The sequence below is a fragment of the Chroicocephalus ridibundus genome, chromosome 5 (genome assembly GCF_963924245.1).
Source record: "Chroicocephalus ridibundus chromosome 5, bChrRid1.1, whole genome shotgun sequence".
Lineage (NCBI taxonomy): Eukaryota > Metazoa > Chordata > Aves > Charadriiformes > Laridae > Chroicocephalus > Chroicocephalus ridibundus.
Genome location: NC_086288.1, coordinates 19,647,762 through 19,668,858, shown reverse-complemented (window position 1 = coordinate 19,668,858; position 21,097 = coordinate 19,647,762). Strand labels below are relative to the sequence as shown.

At 38.8% G+C, this 21,097-nt stretch overlaps 2 protein-coding genes across 11 annotated transcripts in view; both read left to right on the top strand.

Annotated features, from left to right (window-relative positions):
- Positions 1-2,442, top strand: part of BLTP1 (bridge-like lipid transfer protein family member 1) — a 115,284-nt gene extending 112,842 nt beyond the window's left edge. For all 10 annotated transcript variants that reach the window (XM_063335229.1, XM_063335230.1, XM_063335237.1 and 7 more), the window contains one exon: positions 1,714-2,442. In XM_063335229.1, the coding sequence (XP_063191299.1) occupies positions 1,714-1,930 (217 nt within the window). In that variant the 3' untranslated portion in view covers positions 1,931-2,442. The remainder of the gene's footprint in view (positions 1-1,713) is intronic.
- A 159-nt stretch (positions 2,443-2,601) lies between these two features.
- ADAD1 (adenosine deaminase domain containing 1) overlaps positions 2,602-21,097 on the top strand; it is an 80,080-nt gene continuing 61,584 nt past the window's right edge. Inside the window, exons 1-12 of the mRNA XM_063336776.1 lie at positions 2,602-2,963; positions 3,329-3,526; positions 4,580-4,735; positions 5,162-5,329; positions 5,879-5,947; positions 6,450-6,575; positions 7,562-7,685; positions 7,895-8,065; positions 9,406-9,632; positions 10,998-11,235; positions 11,763-11,895; positions 13,031-14,445. Of these exons, the coding sequence (XP_063192846.1) occupies positions 3,340-3,526; positions 4,580-4,735; positions 5,162-5,329; positions 5,879-5,947; positions 6,450-6,575; positions 7,562-7,685; positions 7,895-8,065; positions 9,406-9,632; positions 10,998-11,235; positions 11,763-11,895; positions 13,031-13,144 (1,713 nt within the window). The 5' untranslated portion in view covers positions 2,602-2,963; positions 3,329-3,339 and the 3' untranslated portion in view covers positions 13,145-14,445. Of the gene's footprint in view, positions 2,964-3,328; positions 3,527-4,579; positions 4,736-5,161; positions 5,330-5,878; positions 5,948-6,449; positions 6,576-7,561; positions 7,686-7,894; positions 8,066-9,405; positions 9,633-10,997; positions 11,236-11,762; positions 11,896-13,030 lie in introns of the transcript that reaches the window.

The following is a 21,097-nucleotide window of genomic DNA, read 5'->3' as shown; positions in this document are numbered from 1 at the left end:
TTCAAAATTAGGATACAGTAAAATTAAACTCATTAAGGATCACAGATTACTGTGTTTCACTCCATCCTATGACGGTCCGTCCACTTTCTCCCATAGTTTTTCGTCTTGCAGTTTTCCATTTTTAGCATTCCAGTTTTAGCGCTTTTTTAAGCGGTTACCTTAAAATAAAAAACACTATATACTAGTTGCTATATGGCAGTTTAAACTTAGCACAAAAGAATACTGTGTATTGCAGCAACTTGCTGCTCTCAAGATACACTTTTAATCATTGAAAATGACTTTTGTCTGTTTCAGGGTTTGTTTGGTTTTTAACCTCTGCTGATCAGCAGCACAGAGTCCAGTTGGAGGCCTGTAACCAGTGGTGTCCCTCAGGGGTCAATACTTGGTCTAATTTTGTTCAATATATTCATTAATGACCTAGATGAGGGGACAGAGTGTATCCTCAGCAAGTTTGCTGATGATACCAAGCTGGGAGGGGTGGCCAACACTCCAGAGGGCCGTGCTGCCATCCAGCGTGACCTGGACAGGCTGGAGAGCTGGGCAGAGAAGAACCAAATGAGGTTCAACAAAAGCAAGTGTAGGGTCCTGCACCTGGGGAGGAAGAATGCTAAGCACCAGTATAGGTTAGGGGCGGACATGCTGGGAAGCAGCTCTGAGGAGAAGGACCTGGGGGTCCTCGTAGACAGCAAATTATCCATGAGCCAGCAGTGTGCCCTTGTCGCCAAGAAGGCCAATGGCATCCTGGGCTGCATAGGAAAGACTGTGGCCAGTAGGTCGAGGGAGGTCATTCTCCCCCTCTACTCTGCACTGGTGAGGCCACAACTGGAATACTGTGTCCAGTTTTGGGCTCCCCAGTTCAAGAGGGACAGGGCACTACTGGAGCGAGTCCAGCGTAGGGCAACCAAGATGATTATGGGACTGGAGCACCTCCCTTATGAGGAAAGGCTGAAAGAGCTGGGACTCTTTAGCCTGGAGAAGAGAAGGTTGAGGGGAGACCTTATTAATGTTTACAAGTATCTAAAGGGTGGGTTTAAGGACGACGGAGCCAGGCTCTTTTCAATGGCTCCCAGTGACAGGACAAGGGGCAATGGGCACAAGCTAGAACACAGGAAGTTCCGATCAAATACACGGAAAAACTTCTTTACAGTGAGGGTGACAGAGCACTGGAGCAGGCTGCCCAGGGAGGTTGTGGAGTCCCCTTCTCTGGAGACTTTCAAGACCCGCCTGGATGCAGTCCTGAGGGATGTGCTTTAGGCAATCCTGCTCTAGCAGGGGAGTTGGACTAGATGATCTCTAGAGGTCCCTTCCAACTCTGAAGATTCCGTGATTCCGTGACACTGCTGGAGCACCAAAGTGTTCATTCACAAATCAAAACAACACATCAGCCCAGGCCAAACAAATCTTTGACAGTAATAATAAATCAATTTCAACATGACAGTAATAATAAATCAATTTCAACATGACAGTAATAATAAATCAATTTCAACATGATCTCGAGGCAGCCCAGTCTGGTTTTTTTGCCTCCTTGAGCATCCTCTTCTTTTGAGAGGATGTTTCATTGGTCATCTTCAGCTCATCTGTATAAATGAAGTTGGAAACAATGCCTGCTAGACTTTACTCAGTAAATGTTAAAAATGGATGTTTGTTTATACAAACGCCAGCTGGTGTATTTATGTATTTGAGGTTGAGTCTCCCCTATTTATTGTTTTTTAGATTAATATCCTGGACTGGGAGAAAAATTGATCCCGTTGGTGTTGACTACATCCTCCAAAAGCTGGGCTTTCACCATGCAAGGACTACTATTCCAAAGTGGCTGCAGCGCGGCGTCATGGATCCTTTGGACAAAGTTCTCTCGGTCCTTATAAAGAAACTTGGTACTGCACTACAGGATGAAAAGGAAAAGAAAGGAAAAGACAAAGAAGAATACTAGAAGTATAATGTGACAACCGTAATTCCGTTTTGATTTTATCAAAGTGTTTTATTATATTTTGAGATTTTAAATATGGTTTAAAGAGAAACCTAACAGCTTTTTGCTACTCTATTTAAAACTTACATTGTGAGTAACTGTTTACTGTGGTACATGATACCATTCTGTATTTGAAGTTATTGCATGATGATGATGACCAATGTATATTCTGTGAAGGAATAGCTGGAACACTGTAAATCTGCTCCTCAGCGTCCACTGTTTTATTATGTGCAATATGATTCCTGCATCTTTAAAATACTTGCAGATTAACTGTGAATTTTCATAAACTTTATTTGCCATAACACAAACCCCTCGTTGATGTGACCGGTAATTGATTTGTCAATGTAGACTTGTGTAAATTATATATATATATATAACTTATGAAACTGTGATTGCCTTAGTGCTAAAAATCATGTTTATTACACTTGTAATAAAATTTAACTACTGTACAGGGCTTTTTTTTTTTTGGTTGTTGTTCAACTTCCTTGATTAAAAAAAAAAAAAGTGTTTTAAGCGTAACTGTGCATGGAGTGTCATTGACCTGAGGTGACTGGGCGGCCCCGGCGGTGCTTCCCCGGGCACACAGGTGCCCGCCGCGCTGATCCGGGCTCTCAGGGCTGTGGCCGTTTCGCGTGCCGCCCTGCCCGCTGGGATGGCGGTGGGGGAAGCCGACCAGACACCGCGGAGAAGGCAGGTTGGTGGGCGGCCATTGCGGCGCCGGGGCCAGGTTCTCCCTCCCTCAGCCGCGCGGCTCCGCGGAGGGATTTCCCGCCCCCGCCGACACAAAATGGAGGGGCTGCGCGGAGGCGTCGTCGCCCCGCCAAAGTCCCGGCGGCGCGAGGGAGGCTGCTGAGGGCCGACCCCTCTTTTCCCCTCAGCCGTGCGCCACCGCCGGTAAATGCCCAGCAACCGCCTGAGCTGAGGTGTGTTTCTTCACGGCACGACAGGTCCCAAAGCCTTCCACTCCAGCTCGGCCTGCAGACCTGACAGGAATCAGGTTTGTGCTGTAGTTTGTTTCGGGTATTTTTTGGTTTTTTTTTGTTTGTTTGTTTTTTTTTTTTAAGCTCAAGAGCCGGCTGGGGAGTTGCCTGGTCCTTCGAGCTGGTTGCAAGAGGGAAGGTGCGGAGCCGCACGGAGTGTTGGTTTAAAGCGTGAGGGGAGGCGGTTAAGCCGAGAAGTGGCTTTGCACCTGGGAAAGGGGAGGGAGTGGAAGGACGCTGGGTCTGGGTTCTTTTGCCCCAGTCTGTAGGAAAGCAGAGTGCGGGTTGTTCCTAGTGCTCTTGTGAAACGGCTTAACTAAGAAAACTGGGAGTTTGCAGCACGCCTTTAACACCTCGTAACTTTACTCTTAAACTTACTTAGGTTGATCAAAAATGACCAGCAGCAATGGCTGGCTTCCGAGTGCTGGAATCCCCACCTTTGACCCCCTGCAAAAGAAGACTTTGCCAGCTCGGGCTCTTAGGCAGCCGCCCTCAGAGACGATTTCTCAGTCTGAGCCTGTAAAGCCAAAACTGCCACCTTCTGAGAGGTGCAGTCTACCAAAGGAGATGCAAAATCCAGGTATAGTTTTCAGTTTATACACTGGGATTAGCTGTTAAAATACGCTGTTAATGCTAGTGAAAATAACTTCGTGATTTTCTCTTTTTTGAAAGGTTGCAACCCTTTGCTGCTCTTTCTTACCACTGTGTTTTCTTAAATGAATTCTTTAGCGTCTGCTTGAACATTTTTCTCTTCTTCCTGTGTGCTTTCATACTGTGTATTTCTTAGAGATTTGTTGTAGGGTGGGCTATATAGTCTGCAGCGTTTCATACTTAAAAACTCCAAGTTATACATCAAAAGTGCTGTAGAGGTTGCCAAAATATAGCATGTGTACTGCTGCATGAATTGACATAGAGATCATTGACAAAAGTTTTAACTGCAGTTCCAGATGTCCCAGGGTGTATTTTGAATTCTGTCTCTTCGAATACTTGTATTGAGGTAAAGGCAACTATTCATGAGACTTGGAGGTAACAATTTATTTTAGTTCTTCTTAGCTGGGAGATACTCGTGCCTGAGTATATGGTAACCCTGAAGGGTGAAGATTCCGTCGCAGCACTGATACAGGGAGAAAGACTTAATTTTTCCTTTTAAATCTAGAACAACACACCGATCCTTCACAGAAGTAGATGCTGCAGGAAATGTTAATTGGTTATTCTGTAAGGGACCTCCAAGTCAAAGACAGCTGTCCAGATATAGCACATTCCTAAAAAAACTTTTACAGTGTCTTATGAAAGGGAGTCCCACTGCTTCGTAGTTTTGTATGGAAAACTACACGTTCCATTGTTTTGAATTTGTCATCAACAACTTTAATTTATGCAGAGGATAATGGATTTGGTACTCAAAGTAAAAGCTTTGATGCTTTTAAAAGAGGAGGAACACACCGTTTCAGAATGGTTCAGAATTACTGGTGGTGGTAATGTAGGATTCACTACAAAGCGGTACTGCTCTAGAGTAAATGTTCTTGCTTTTTGTTCTTCTAAGGAGCATCTAAAGAGTATTTACTGTAGCGCATTTAAACTGTTGGAGAGTGTGTTCAGTTCTTAATTTTTTTCCAAACCTTTCTTTTGAAAGCAGATCATGCACCCCTGTTGTCACCACTTAGTCCAAAGAAAGCCCTGGAGGAGTTTATTGCAAGATACAAACAGGGAGCAATAAACCCAGTATCTGCCTTGCATCAGTTTGCACAAATGCACAATGTACCACTTGAGTTGAAAGAAACTAGCGTGGCAGGTAAATACTTCTTTTCTTAAATAAAATAATGTTTGCTTATCCGGGAGATGACCTGAATTTCTGCAGTTAGTTTTGATGGCGTTAATACGATGAATTTTTTTTACTGTTGGTTGCACTACCGTCCACATGTGTTGCTTTTTGGCTGCCCTTTCATTGACTACACAGCTGTGTCTCATAATGAATTACTACAGAATTTGATCAGATGAATTGCATAAAATTGTGTCTGCTGCCAGAACTTTGTTAAAAGCGTGTAAAGTGAAAGCCACCAAAGTTCTTGTGGAAGTGAAAGGTTTGAGTTATATTTCGATAAAATTGTCTTTTTGTCTTGTACTTGTCTTTGTAATGAATATAAGCACATAAAGCTATGGATAAAAGTACCTTAAAATAATTTCACTAATCGTGTCTGCTTTTTTTTCTTCTTTAAAGGTAATATCATAAGGCCTTATTTTGCCTTTTGTGCTGTGGTAGGCGGTGTTAGCTACAAGACTGGACTGGGAAAAAACAAGAAGGAATCCAAATTAAATGCAGCTAAACTGGCTCTTGACGAGCTACTTAACTTGGCCTATACAGAGGAAAAGGCTTCTGAGAATTCAGGTAAATATTCTAGCAACACCTAATTAGAACTTGAAAACCCTGAATTAAAGGTTTCTTATGCAAAATCTCTGTGTGGTTTTACTAAATGCTGCTGTATCAGGGCCTTTGTCAGTTTTCTTGAATCCTTTGGGCAGAGTTATTTGTCCTATGGTTCTGAAACTGGTTTTCCCCTTTCTGTTCTGTGTATTAGGAGTTGCATCAGTTCCTAGCACAGAGCGGAGAATACTGAAGGAGTTAATTTATTTGTTGCTGTTGCACTTGATTTGCTGCTCCCTAGGTAACAGCGATATGAGGTTGATCCTAAGTGGGTTCGAATTTTTATAACTAAAAGGCTTCAACACTGAGTTACTTCTTTTAAAAGAATTAAGTTACCGTAACATTTATCTTCCTTTAAAGGTTGCTTCCTAAATAGTTCTACGCTTAGGACTTCAAAATCAGAAACAAAAATTCTTAGAGAATTAGAAACTTTAACTTGCTGTAAGTAATGTGAGATCCATGTTTTGAAATTTGGAATGTCAGTGACAGTTTGAAATTTTGTTAAATTCTTAGATCATCCCTGTATTCCTGCTGAGCACCAAACTCCAGCAAACTCTGTTCGTGTTTCAAGGATCTGTTTTGGTAAGGAATAGTCGTGTTTCTCTCTAGTGGTTCAAATTATCCAGCAAATGCTTCCTTTTTTAAATTTTCTTTCTTTCTTTTTTTAAAATTTATTCTTTTACTATATTTAGTGATCTCTATGAAGTTACTGTTATTTTAAACATCTTCTCTTTAAGAATTAGTGTCACTAAAGTAGGAGATTGGCCAATTCAAGCAGTTTACTTCAGTGGCAAATCAATAACAGAAATAAAGTATTTCTGTCCTTACCTGAAATACTGTGTGCAGTAGGTGATCAAACTTGATTCATATCCCTGATTTATTATCATGAATAATAAAAGCATAAAGTGTTTAGGTATTCTTGTCCTTTATTTACTCACGTGCCTCTTGATAGTCTTCATAATACCATAAGTGTGTGTTGATAGTACTGTCTTTTACCACGTGTTTAGATTTATAATTTGGCAAGTGGTTGATCATGTCTCTTCTCCCACACAATTTGTGTCTTGATGGCTTTTATTTTATTTAGAAGGAAGACAGCTTATATATCAAAAACTTTCAGAAACGCTTAAAGAAGTATTTAACAGCCTGACTACCAAACATCCTGAGTACCAAAGTTGTGGCAGTTCGCTGGCTGCCTTCATCATTGAAAAAGGCAAGTCTGTTTCCATCCTGAATGTTGGGGAGTGGAAAACCTAGGCTGTTTTTCTTCCCAGGGAGCCTTGATTATATGTGTTTCTCATCTGGTAAATAAGTGTAAAGGGTAGCTCTCCTCCTTTGACGTACTCTGTTTTGATGGCTCTGTCTCACACGTAATTGTGCTGCAGTGGTGCAAATATTCAAGACCTACATAAGGACTTGCTCATGCTCTCTCCAAGACCAGTAAGGGTGTATAGGCCAGAGCAGGCAGATGTGCCCTAAAGGAAGCTGCAGCCCGTGGGGGGACCCGTACAGGAGCTGGCTTCTGGCAGGAGCTGAGGAAGCTGCAGCCTGTGGGGAACCCATACAGGAGCTGGCTTCTGGCAGGAGCTGTGGTCCATGGAGAGGGGCCCACACAATTTAGCAGGACCTGTGACCCTATGGGGGACCTACACTGGCGCATTCTGTTCCTGGAGGACTGCACCCTGTGGAAAGGACCCATACTGGAGTGATTCTTGAAGGACCGTGTCCTGTGGGAGGGACCCCATGTTGGAGCAGGGAATGAGCGTGAGGAGGAAGGAGCAGCTGAGATAGAGTGATGTGGCTTCCCCACAGCGCTGTGCCACTCAGGAGGAAAGGGGATAGAAGAGTCAGGAGTGAAGTTAAGCCTGGGAGGAAGGGGGGGTGAGGAGAAGGTGGTTTTAGTTTTGGTTTTGTTTCTCACTGTTCTACTCTAATTGGCAATAAATTAATCTTCCCCAAGTCAAGTCTATTTTTGCACATGATGGTAAATGGCAAGCGGTATCTCTGTCCTTGCCTTAACCTATGAGCTCGTCCATTTATTTTTTCATAGAATCATTTAGATCGGAAAAGATGTTTGAAATCATCAAGTCCAACTTGCTGGGGAACAAGGGGTGTGAGATAGCAGCTTGGCGGGCACCTGGCAGACAGACAAGGGTCACCCACCACAATGATATATAAAAATACATGTTTTCTTTTTAGGCGGACAGCATGAAGTTGTAGCGCTAGGAACAGGAGAATGCAATTACAGTCAGTGCTTTCAACCTTGTGGAAGAGTGTTGTATGACAGCCATGCCATTGTTATTGCAAGACGTTCTCTACTTCGGTGAGAATGCGCCTACAAATAGTTATCAATTCTGGCAGCCAATACTTCTCAGTTTTACTTTTGCAAATGTAAATATAAGTGCTTTTGCATTTCATAGTTAGAAGCCTTTTGAATTATTTTCAAATCATGTGAATTAAATGTGAATATCCATGTATTTGTAAACAAAGAAGTGTTTTTCACTTTTAATGTTACTTAACGCTTTCTTTTAGGTATTTTTATAGACATCTTTTGCTGTTCTATAATGAAAATCCATCAAGGACAGAGAAATCCATATTTTGCACCGCACCAGGCTCGAAGCTGCTTACCCTGAAGCAAAATACAACTATCTTTCTCTACATGAATCAGCTTCCAAAAGGAACTGCTCAGTTAAAATCACAGATGTAAGTACCTTGGTATTTTTCAGAGATGTTGTAGTAGAAGATTTATTTGTTTGCAGTGACAAACGCATTATGAGTGTGGAAAATATGCAAAGTTACATCTTTCTAAGATGAGGGGCACTATTCAGAATTTTTTTCTTTTTTTTTAGCATTAATGTACAGAGTGGTAGTGATAAGTGTACGAGAGACAGCTCAACATGACAATACAAAAAACTTTTACATGGCTATAGCTTCAGAACGATGCCTTGTTTATTACAGAAAGCTGCTAACCTGGTAACCACTGAAAGTCACACAGTCATAACTTTTTCATATACACAAGACGGCTAGCTGCTTTCATAGTGTATTTGGGGTGCTCGGAGGGCAGACTTGTGAACTAGAATTCACAGCCAGTTCCCTGCAAGTTGTGCTGACTGGGGAGCCCCTCTGGTTAGAATTGCAGAAGGTTTTAGATTGCTTTTCAGTGTCACAGACTGCTCTTAGAAGGAAACAGTTGATGAAACGGGATGAAGTTTGTAAGCTACTCTGTAATAGTTGATGGATCACAGATTCAGCACTTTTTCTTTTGCTTTTTGTCCGTTCTGGTGTGTGCTCTTTGGAGACAAACTCTGGGAAGTATTTTCTTCTAATACAGCAAGTTTGCTTATGTATAGTTACTTAAAGATAGTCTTTAGAAGGCAGATACTTGCAGGTAATCCATTCAGTAGCAAAGTGTGACCACTTATTAACAGGCGGTATTAAACCAAAACTAAATGGTTGATTTTTAATAATGTAGTAAAGCGAAAGCATCTTTGAACATAACATTGTAAGTCATGATAAAATTTGGAGTTAGCTAGCTCCATCTTCAGGCTTTGACTTCTTATCCCTCTTTAGTTAAGGGGGAAAACTATATTTTGCTTCAGAACAATCACTGTTTTGTCTCCCTAATGCGTTGCATCTGCTTGTTTTAAATATTTTGAAGAATTGCAGTGTTATGTTTTAAAGGAGATTAACAACTTTACAGCTGCTTTTTCACAAGATGAACAGCCTCCAAGTAACTTCTGTCATAGTGTAAGTAGACGCAAAGTGATAGCTTGTTTGTAGCGTATGCTGATCTCTTTTAATGTTTGCACGACTGATGACTAAGATTAGGTTGAATTACTATTTCGTATTTAAATATTGATTTCAGTATTTTAGTCACTTAAGCAGCTGAATGTAGTGTATCTAAAATTTACAAATATTGAGCATACTGTGAAGCCCAGATGTATTGATAATTGTTTTCTGAGAAACAGTACTAGATACCACTTTACAATAATCTCTGATTAGAGTACTTTCTCACTGAAATTCGTTTTCTTGTCTTACTTTAGACATCTCAATCCACAGTCTATATCTGCTTACGAAACTAATGAAGAACTGAGTCTCCATGTTGCTATAGAAGGCAAGATTTACCTAACTGCTTGTTGTCCACCTAAAACCATTAGAGCAAGCAGTATGTCAGCTAGTGACAAATTAACAAAATGGGAAGTGGTTGGTGTTCAGGGAGCCTTACTGAATCACTTCATTGAACCAGTATATATCAACAGTATTCTTGTTGGTAAGCTTCATGTAAATTTCAGTGTTATTTTTGTATGTTTTCATGTTCCAGTTTGGTTACATTTTATAAAACGTGAACTAAACCAAGAATTACAGTATTTTTCTGAAAAGGTACTAAGTATGTTTGGTTTTTTTTCTTTCATCCTTGACATGCTGTAATGTAAAACTTAGGCTCTTTTTTATGTTATTGTGGGTTTGCTTTAGCTTGCCAGACATGTATTAGAGTAAGAGAAGCAATCCAGCATTGTTTTGTAACAAATTGAACTTCAGATATTGAGAAAATATCAAGTATGACAAATGCTGGTTAACTGTTCAGTCAGATACGGTAACTTTAAGGTGATAATGTTAGCCACTTAACTGTAGAAATGAGCAGTGGTGGAAGAAACTCTGCCAGTATGCTCAGTTTCACCCTGGGGTATTGTATGAGCTCTATCTGAAAGTAAGTCTTTGATTTTGTGTCATCTCTGTGGTCTGCACCCACCCCGCTTTGTATTGGTTAATGCAAATAGATGTCTTGTTGAGGACCAGGGATTACCAAGGTGATAGTGAATTCTCAGGATTTTCTGGCAGTCAGGAAGACTGTACTGTCATCAAAAGTCATTTCAGTAGCTTTTATTTGTGTGGTGGAATTAAATTAATGGGTATTATTTTGAAGGTTTTCAGGTGTTTCTTCCTCTCAGTATTTGTATTATGAGACTTAGTACACAGGTGTCTTGAGTTCCCCAGACATTGAAGCTGTAGCAGCTTTTCCTTTTCTAACACAGAACAAGGCTTTTGAACTGCTCCAGAAGATCTTGTGAGAATCGGTGAATTGCCTGCCTGTTCCTTCTGAGGAAGTTTGGGTGCATTTACTGAAAAGCGATAGAAAAACTTCTAATATGCTCACTTAAGTGGTATTCAAAGTAAAAGTAATAATCTATAATGTATTGCCCTTCTATTTATTAGAAATTCTATAACTGTTCCTTGAGATGCTATGGACCAACGTATGTTTTTTCAGTAGGCAGTCGGAAATAACTGTTGGATGTGAAATAATGTGGGCAAAACTCCCTTATGTATTTTCTAATCTAGAACATCAAAGTTTGTGTTGGAGCTTTTATTATAATGATGTCTTTTGTGAAGAGTGTGAAGAGATTATGAAGAATAATTGCTCCAAAAAGGAAGCATCCAATTAAAGCAATGATGCTTCTGGAGAAGAAACTGAAATAATTTTTCTTCTGTGAACTGAATATTGGAAATTATTTTTCCAAACATTAATTTTGTGTAGAAAAATGAATATAATGTGGACCAATGAAAACATCTGCATTCTTAGCTTTTTTTTTTTTAATTTCATGTGCTCACATGTGACTGATCTTATTTTGTTTAATAGGAAATGGAAATTGCAAGGATACAAGAGGGCTAGAAATAGCTATAAAACAGCGTGTTGATGATGCGCTTACATCAGAGCTTCCTATGCCTTACCTGGTCAACAGATCTCATATTTACTTGGTAACTGCTGCACACCCAATTCAAATAGATGTTGAACAGAGGTTTCTTAGTTTGAATTGGTCGTTGTCAGATTCATCACTGGAGGTTGTGGATGGATTAAATGGAAAAACCACTGAAAGGTTAGAAATTTTCTTCATTATGTTGGAAATAATGGTTAGCCTTATTGTGCTGTGCCCGTTCATTGGAGTATTTATTTTTTTAAGCTATGCATGGAGGTCACAGTATTACCCAAATGAGAGAAATTGTCTCCTGTGTTAGGTGAATGCATCCTAGGATTAGATGTAGTTTTAGAGATCTTGTAATTTGACAGTGAGATACCAAGATACGAAATGAAATAGTTTTTTAAATTGAGATATATCTATTCCATTGTCTGTTGTAGTGAATATTTTAGTTTTCATAATAGATAAAAGCAATTAGCATCATAGTTCAGATTAGTTCCAGTTTGAAAACCGTTTTTGGTTGACTTGTTTAAATTCTCATAGCTGATCATTTGCATTAGCTTTGCTCATTGAAAGCGGAAGTAGAATCATATGATGGTACTCACAAAGCATTGGAGGGAAAAAAACAATCCTGTAATGATCAAAGCAATATACCTGTAATGTATTTCTTACTGAGTTTTATTATTCTTTTTTCATTTTGACTCTAGTTCACCATTCAAAAGTGGCACTTACATGGCCAGTCGCCTTTGCAAGGCGGCAATGTTCAGCCGTTTCAGATTGCTTGCTAAGAAAGCAGAGCGGAATGATTTGCTTCAAGTTGCAACGTACCATGAAGCTAAGGTAAGCTGGTACGGGGGGAGGAATTTTAATAAGGAGTCTCCTAATGGCTATTCTCAAAGCTGGTTTGATAGCCAGGGGTGACTTTCTAGTTTGCTGAAGACTTGACCTGAACAGCTGGTTCTCCTTTATTGCCTACAGTCTTTGCCTGAGAATGTCTGAAATTGCTTGTTTCAAGTAAAATTAATCTACTGAATTAGTCTTGAAGCATTCGCTATGAAAATCTGTCATGATTTGTCACAGCATAGAAGGCTGCGGTCTATTATCCTCACGTAAGATAGTCATATTAAAAAGGTTGGGGTTTTTTTGTTCATTAGCTCATTTCAATCTTACTTTTTATATTTGTTTTATACGTACGTAGATATTTTTCTGCCACAGTGTAGTCTTGTGGGAGGATTTTTATGTCGTAGAGGAGTAGGAAAGTAGGAATCGTTCATCAGAAGACAGCACTAGATCCCAGGCTTTCCTTTGTGCTATAAAAATACAGAGAAATTACTTGAAGGAGCCTACTGTGAAGCTACTGTGGTTCTTGATTGCTGTAAACACAGTTCACTCACTTCTGTTCCTACTTGGAAATAGGTAGGCTCATCTTACTTCTCTGTACTCTTCCAGGTTTTTCCTCTCCTTAGTTCAAGAGATAAATTTTATTTCCAAGATTTTTTTGTGAAACTTAAGCTTTAATAAAGTACGTATCTTTTTTTCCTCCTGTTAGAACATGCAAGAGATAATTTTTTTTAAATGTTCTTTAAAAACTACTTGTTTTTAAACTAAATGTTCTAAAACCTTCTTCAAAATAGAATGGCATGGTAACTGACCATTTGTTCATGTGTTTGGATTTGCATTGGATGACAGTTAATGTTTATTTTCTCTGCAAAGATACTACTGGAACTGAAAAGATGCTGAACAAAATAATTTTTAACAGAACAATTATCCCATCATTATAAATGCCCAAAACCGTATATTTTTAGAGTCTTTAACACTTTCTCTCACTGTCAGCATCTGAGGGAACTGTAAGCTTTGTAGGTACCTTTTTCTTCAAGGTTCGTGCTTGTGCAAATTATATGCTGGTGGTAAAGAACACAGATATCTGTAACCATTGTTTATGAGATCTCTCAAGATCTTCCTTTTTCTTTTTTAGATTCAATCTGAATTGTACCAACAAGCTAAGAACTTGCTGCAAAGCTACTTGGAGCAACATAGTTACGGATCCTGGATTGTGAAGTCTCCGGATAGCGAACAGTTCAGTGACTGACTGTGAGGCGGGTTGTACGTGAAGTCAGTTGGGATGATTTCTTGCAGTAAAATGTCATTCTGATTAGTAAAATGTTTAGCCGTAGGGTTCGTATTTGCAGCAAGAAAATAATTTCAGAGGTTTTTTTGTCAATTTAAATGCTGTTATTAAACCATCTGTAACAGTTTAGTCTTTTCCAAAAGTTGATGTTTTCTTACAGATAGGAGTATCTAACAGCTTTCCATATCTGTTTTGTTTTGCCCACCAAGGCCACCTCCCTCACCTCCACTCCCACCCCATGGAGTTACTAACATGTTTTTTTCCTTGTAGTTTCAGGATTGATGTGTATTGATTTCTTCTTTTTCCTCACCTTTTTCATAACTGTCTTTGAGAAAGAAAAAAAAAATCAGTAAAAGTTGGATCTCTTTGAAAAAAAAAAAAAGGTAGACCAATGTGAGAATCGCTCTGAGAAACAAAAATTGGCAATCTGTGCTTTATCTGTAGGCATCCTTTCCTGGTCATTTTTAGACTTTTGTTTAGCATGGGTTTGCCAACTGGCTTGTTGTTTACTGTATATTGTTTGTAGTAGAAGGGTTAAAAATAATCTGTGTGCTTCCAAATATGAAACTTGGAATTACCAAACTGTTACTCAACCGTTTGGTGACAGTTGGTATTTTTGATAGTGGATATAAAGCATTATAAAGGTGTCAAACCTGTTAATTACAGATAGTGTGATGTAGTACAGAATTCACCAGAAACATGGCCCCTTCAACTTCTGTGAGCTCCCCTGAAAACCCATCAGATGTTAGTGCTTGTAGATGAGTTGGATTTCTTCACCCACAGACTACTTTATCCTGTACTGACGTGTCCTCACAAAATTGTCTGCATACAGAATAATTTGAAAAATGTTGCCTATCGAGAGGGAAGTTGCTTCCTTGTGAGTGATGGTAAGAATATGGTAACATTATGATAATGTTTAAAAGGATGTTGTTAAGTACCATACTTGGGGTTTGTGTGGTGTGAAACGTTAGTGTATTTGAGCTAGACTGTACACTTCCATTGTGTTACTCGATGTTGGTATTATCATACAGTGGGAAGCTGTTATGTGGTGTTTACATACACCAGTAGTAGTATAGGGCTGTAGTCATGTTTCAGCTTCTTATCACAAGAGGATTCTAAAACAAAAACCTCCTTCTGGTGTTTTTTTTTTCCTTACTCTGTTTTTCTAAGTACTGTGTGGAGTCTTCACTGGAGCCAATCTTAAGTTGATTTTCAAGTTGTTGAAACTTACTGGCTTGTTACTACCCTGTCCTTGACCTTTGTTTTTTGCTATTCTGTTATTTTGTTTTCTGTTACTATCTTTTAACTTGGGGGGGTGGGGTGGTTGTGTTTTGTTGTTGTTTTGTGGCACATGCTCCACATCGTATTTGCTCCATGTAATGTTTTCTTTTGAAGAATGCTGGAGAAGGGCCATTGTATTCCAGGCTAGAGCATAGTGTTGTCTTTTTTCAGGGCTATTAAAAGCTCAATAAATTTCCTTGACAGTGTGTTATACACTTCTGGACTGGTTTTCTGTATGGACTTAGACTTCTGCTGAGACATCGTCACCGAGGTGTTTTCTGCAGTTAAGTTAGAAGCCTTAAACATGTACAAGTAACTGAGGTTTTTTGGGTATTTCAGCCATTTTATTAATTGAACAGCAAACCAAAATATCAGTGAACCAGGTTCCTTCTTAAGAGAAGGGAGAGGTTCTATTGTGAAAACGATGTGTTGTGCTGGGCATCATAGCTGTATCCTTGAGAAATGAATTGATGACAACCAAATAGCTCCAGTTCTGGATTGTTCTTTTTTTAAGTGATAGAGTGCTGCGGTTCCAGTAACGAGACTGAAGGTGTGTTACCAACAGGTACATGCACACAGAGCATGTATACATCATGCATACATACACGGCTGGCTGCACAGCCCAGAGACAGGCATGTTGAATGTGGAGAGCACCAGCAGCCTCCTGTTGAGAGCTCAGCCTCTCCCCTCCCTGCTTGAGGAGCATGGAGGGCTGCTGGTGAGAATATGTGTAGACATGCATATGGGGGGGGTGGGAGGTGCGCATGCATAGTCTTTCTGTATACATACACGTACAGACACACCCGCTATACCTATACACATATATGTGACGTGTCAAATCTGACATACATGTAACGTACCTGTAACATGCCACATCTGTTGAATCTCACACGTAAATTTGGACATGCCACATGTCAAGTGTCACATACATGTCATGTCATACATGTTTTGTGTGTTGCATGTGTGTCTTGTGTGTAACACCTCACATGTCATGTTGCATGTCTCACATGTCAGATTTTTTTTTTTTTACACTACCCTTTGATTTTCTACAGAATGGTGGGAGTGTTTCTATATGCTTTTCCAGTGTGCGTTTTGTAAATGTGACATAAATAACTTTCGTCAGCTGCTGACATCTTGCATACTTTTTAGGAAACATACAGTTACGTATGGCTGAAACTGAAATATCAACTTAAAGCATTAATCAAAATCTAGAAAGCCTCATGACTACAAGCACATGCAACACAAGCAACTTCCTTGTACCTAAACTAGCTATAAGTATTGGCAGTCTTTGTAGTCAAACACGTACTTCTCTGAAAAGATGTCTTGAAGGACCTGTTGGAGGTGCTCTACGGGGAGCAAGCCAGCTGGAAAATGTTTTGAAAATCCACAGCAGAGCATGGCAGAAGTCATGTGGCAATCCCTCAAACGAGTGCCAGAATAGCCAAAGCCTCCGCTTCCCATTGCTGTAAACCTGCAGCTGGTTCAGTATATTGCAGCCCAGCTCCAAAGCAGTTTGTGCAGACCAAAATCAAAAACCCACATGTATATTTCCACACTGCATGTTTTAGCGACCTACGCTTCTAACTTTCTGCATGAATGTATGGGTAGCTATCTCTTCACCATCATTCCTTGGTTTCTTAATTACTTGATTGTTCCTGCCTTATCTAATGCTTACTGTTTAGGGACTTAGAAAAGGTCTTAGTCCATGTGGGGTGTTCAGCTGTGTGGATACCAAATGTTGGGAGTTTAGGGCTCATGCTTAAGCAGACAATAAAAGAAGGCTCATTTATTAACAGAACTGTGTTCAATGAAAACTTCTCCTGCACCCTCTTTTGGATTGCTGAGAGCTGGGGCAGCAACACGGATGAACATGCGTGGCCTGATACTGGAACAAGTTTGCCTGCAAAACCACATGTTATGTGTGATGCTCTTACTTTGAGCTGCAGCTTTCTGCTAAGGCTGCATTTAGATGCAGTGCAGCCTTATTTGCTTTTATTGTTGTGGTCACTTAGGTATGGGTGGTCTTGCAAGATTATGCACACTAAAATTCATCTACAATTGGCAGTACTAGTCAGAAGTTGGTAGCATTCATATCGTTTTTACGCTCTTCTGGGTGTTTTTAAGACTGGTCTCTCTTTGACTTTATCTCATAATCTCAGTGCTTCCTATGTCTTTAAATATTGTCTCACGTTGTTTAAATGAGACTTTTTTTTCAATTCTTTTTGCATGCTGCTTTTTAAGAATTCATCATGTAGGAAGGTATCTATATTAAGAGAAGCAGCATTCTACAAAGATTGACAAGGTAGAAGGAATTTTATGACTAAATGTCTTGTTTGTTTTCTTGTACGTCATACTGTATTTGGGTATTACTGTTATTACAGGCTGTCGTTTGGAAGGCATCTGATTTGAGAAGAGGGTGGAGCTGATCTCTTTGTGGCCAGGATGACTGACAGTATTTTGCTTTTCTGAGTCCTTGTGGGTGGGGACAAAGCACTCCTTCACTGTCGGAAGAGAAGAGAAGTAGAGCAACAGATACCAGGCTGTAAGTATTTTCCCAGTTTTGGCAGAAAGCTATCATTAACGCCTATTTTCTCGTTGCAGCATTCAAGAAAACTGCCGGGTTTTCCACTCTTAGTCTGTGTTCAAGTATAACCTGAAATACTCCATACCACACCCACTAGCAAAACACATCAAAGACTGAACGATAGGCTGATAACTGTTGTAGTAGGCTTTCATCAATCACAGCTTGTGTTGTTAGCACTGAGTGGTAGGTTTTGGATTGTAAAAGATGCTCTTAGTTGTTTCTTTCTGCATAAAACGTACAATGTCACATGACTGACTCCATCTTCATTTGAAGTAAGCACATTTCTGAGGTTCCACAAAAAGATTTTTGTGACTTCTTAAGGCAGTATATATTCACATGTATTTATACATTAATCATCAATTTTATGTCAGTTGTTGCTGCAAATAATTGGCCATGTAAGCGTCCCAGAACATTGGTACCTCAGTTACCTGGATAATTATTATTTCAGGTGAGTTATTGTTTTAATAATATTTCCCTGTTTCTGAAGATTTTTGGGAACTACATTTTTGCTTACACCAAGAAAAATATATCCTGCAAAAAGTATAGCAGAAAGCCTGGGTAGCAAAGTAAGACAACTTGCAAAAAAAGTTTGGGGTTTTGGGTTTCTTTTTTGGAGTAAGATACTTGGTACTATTACTTCTATACCTTGTGCTGTGTGTCAGCATAAACTGGTGTTCTGTATTGCTTTAAAAAGGTTATCTGCGGATGTCTTGTTTTGAGTCTGGTACCTGTACGCTTGTATGTTGGTAAAGGTTTTTTGCGAATTTTTAATTGTGTTAAAAAAAAAAAAGCAGAGTGAGTAGTAAGTCACCAGTGAGAAAGACAGTATCATTTAATAAAGAAGACTCTAGACATGTTTTTTTATATGTTATTGAAATTTATTAAATATCTACAAGTAACTTTTAGTAGTTTTTTCAATAAATAGTTGTCTCTCTAAGTTTATTGACAAAGTGAGAACCAATTGGTTTTTCAAAGTACATTTTGAGCCCGTAGGGCTTACAGAAAGGATCAAATGTGATCTTAGAACAGACTGTCTTATCATCCAGACTAAGAACGTACAGCGGTCCCAAAATGGACAGCAAGCTAGTAAGCCGCAGGGCAAAATATATAAATTAGTCATAATTAAATACTTAAATAAATAACATAGCAGTGAAAATAAAAATGGTTATCTGGCTTTTTTTAGCATAGATTTCAGGAAGTTGCTCAGTTCTTGGTGGAATGCAGGAAACTTCTTCTTGTCATTAGCTTCACAGATCTTGCATCCAGTTCCTGGGGTACTCAGGTCCTGCAATACAGATATTTTTGTTGATTGGTGATAGCTCTCTTGCCAGCTAGTTTTAACATTAATACGTGAACTTCTGTATGTTAAGTTTTTCTTTTAAGAAAAAAGAGTCCTTAATATTTCAGGGAATTGGCTTTTTTCAGTTGGTAAGTGTTAAGGGATGATACGACGAAAAGTCTGCGTATAAAGGAGATTTTTGTAAATGTAAAAATACTACAAGCTAAACACATTCACCCTTTATGATAAATATTGTAGCAGAGGTAAATCTTAATTTCTAGCCTGAAAAGGATTTCTAAAATGATACAAGGATCTCTTCGCCATGGAATTTGTTTCTGTAGCGTATAAAGGTGTGCTAAGTTCATTGTTGGGTCCTTCACAGTCATAAATTTATGGCATGGTTTTTGAAGTCGTTGCTTATGTAAGTAATTGTTACGCTCCTAAAAGCAAGTTTTGTCAGCATAAGATGCCTTGCATGATTCAGTAAAGAAAAAAAAGTCATATTTTTTTCAATGTTGACTTGTATAACTAATAGGGCTCAAATCTGTTTTACTATATTGGATTATCATGCAAATAGATACCACACAGTTTAATGTTACGATATTTTTGTATAAAATCCTATCTTCTTAAGAGATGATAGACCTTGAGGCATAAAACCACTGATTCTACCATTGTTTTTCACTAACACTGAAACATTTTTTTTCTTCTCTCTCTCTTTTTTTTTTTTTTTTTTTTTTTTTTTTTTTTTTTTTAAACTGGATAGAAAGTTTGCCTACCATAAGACTCTGGAGATTCTTTTTGATGTTTTCAAGATTATCAACATCCTCATCTTCGATTTCATTCTCTAAGGTGTCCATTTCTGTCAGGTAACATTGTAGAGCTTGCCATCTGCACTCCTAAAAAAGTCAGCAAAATCGTTATACGTATAACTTGTTTCCTGCGGATAATTGATTCAATTTAAAAAAAAATCTTGGTTGCCTCTTGGTTTTATCCTCATATCAGGGATTAAGCTGTTGATTTTCTACAATGTATAGTCCATTTGTTCCCCTTAAAGTCGTATTGTAAGATGTTACATGTGGCCTTAGTTCTGTGGTAGATTATTGTAGCTTTTGAAACGTGAGTAATCTTCACAGGACACTTGAAGTGTTGGAATATCTCCTGGGAACATGAAGCTGTAGTATTTGCTCCGAAACTGACCCTCACTCCCGGTTGTCAGATGGAAATCACATCTTAGCAAAAGCGTTAATAGTCAAAGCCTCTGTCCGTTTTGCAGTGGCTTTTTAGAGCCAGCTTTCAATTAACGCACTTTGGTTGCTCTGTCTAATGTCTGTGTCTGATCTGGCTTTTGAATATGAAAAATAACTTTACACATCACTCTTACAAGCTATTTCAGGCACTCAGTGACAATGTTTTTAATCAGCCTCATACATTTGCATTTAAACACTGGAGCTCTGAAATAGTTACGTCTTGATGTTGCCAGCGTATGAGAAAAATGACTCAGATAAGGAAGTGGTTGCAGAATCTGGCTTTAAATCTTTACTGAAACAAAATTACTGTTAAGTGAGAATTCTTCTGGATTAAAAACTTAATTGGAGGTTCAAAGTAGTTAACATAACTTGTGTAAAGATTTTAACTGCATCCTAATACCAAACAACTTGAAGCTCTTGTTTGTTAGTATACTTGGACACTGAATTAAAAAGAAAAGTAGTACAGATCAGCAGCCTGTCAATTATGAATAGTCTGTGGCAAAGCTGTACTTAGAACACTATCTGCACTCTAATGTGCAGTTTTTTTAGAAAGAAGCAACCACAATGGTAGTATTCTTGTGGAACTAAGTCTTAGGTATTAACTAAATACCATAAAACATGAATAGAATATATACCCAGAATGGCTTGGTAAATTTTTGTTCCTGAAAAGAGCTAGGTAGAACATAACTGAGTTTCATCATTGATGGGATATAGAAGGCTTGTAACTTCTTACCAGAACCTGCTGGAGGCTCTGCATCTACTTTAGATAAAACATTGGTGATTTCCTATAGATACTTCATACAGATAATCTATTTCTAAGTCTAGTTTCATTCTCAAAATTGTTCTTGTGTTAGTGTTAATACAACAGTATTGCCTCCTGCGAATCTTATACAATGTTTAAATGATTCATAAAACATTTTTTCCCTGTGAATTCAAGTGTGTATTAAGCAGGATGAACAGGGAGGATTAATTTTATGTTACACACTGCACAGAACAATGAGGTAATATTGTGCATCTGCCAGTTAATGTTTGAGAATACAAATCAAAACACAAATGCAGTGTCTTTAAGAAACTGCATTCCCTACACTGAATTCAAACTGTTCAGATTTGTCTTTTGTATCTGCCCTTCTGATAAGCAAACTGTTTTGGTGTAACTCAACAATACATAATTTTAAAGTAGCCATACCTTAGAAGTTATTCTGAAAACAGAAAATTTAAACTCACCTGTTTCTCATTTGGTGTGTAAAGGTCAAAATGAATCTTCTGTAGAGAAGGAAGAGAAAAAGTTAAGTTTTGTGAAAAAATAAATAGAAAAGGATCTTATAATAAAAGAAAATCAACTACTTACATCCTTGCTTTTTTCCAGGAATTCTAAATCTTTTATTAAAGTTCTCAGAAGTCTCTCTTCTGGTGATAGAGGTGTTCCATAAGCTGCAGTCATAAGCATTACTGCTGAAATATAGCTGAAGATCAGTACTTTGCACATCATGTCAGTGTTCTGATTCTCTCTATGCTAGTATTTG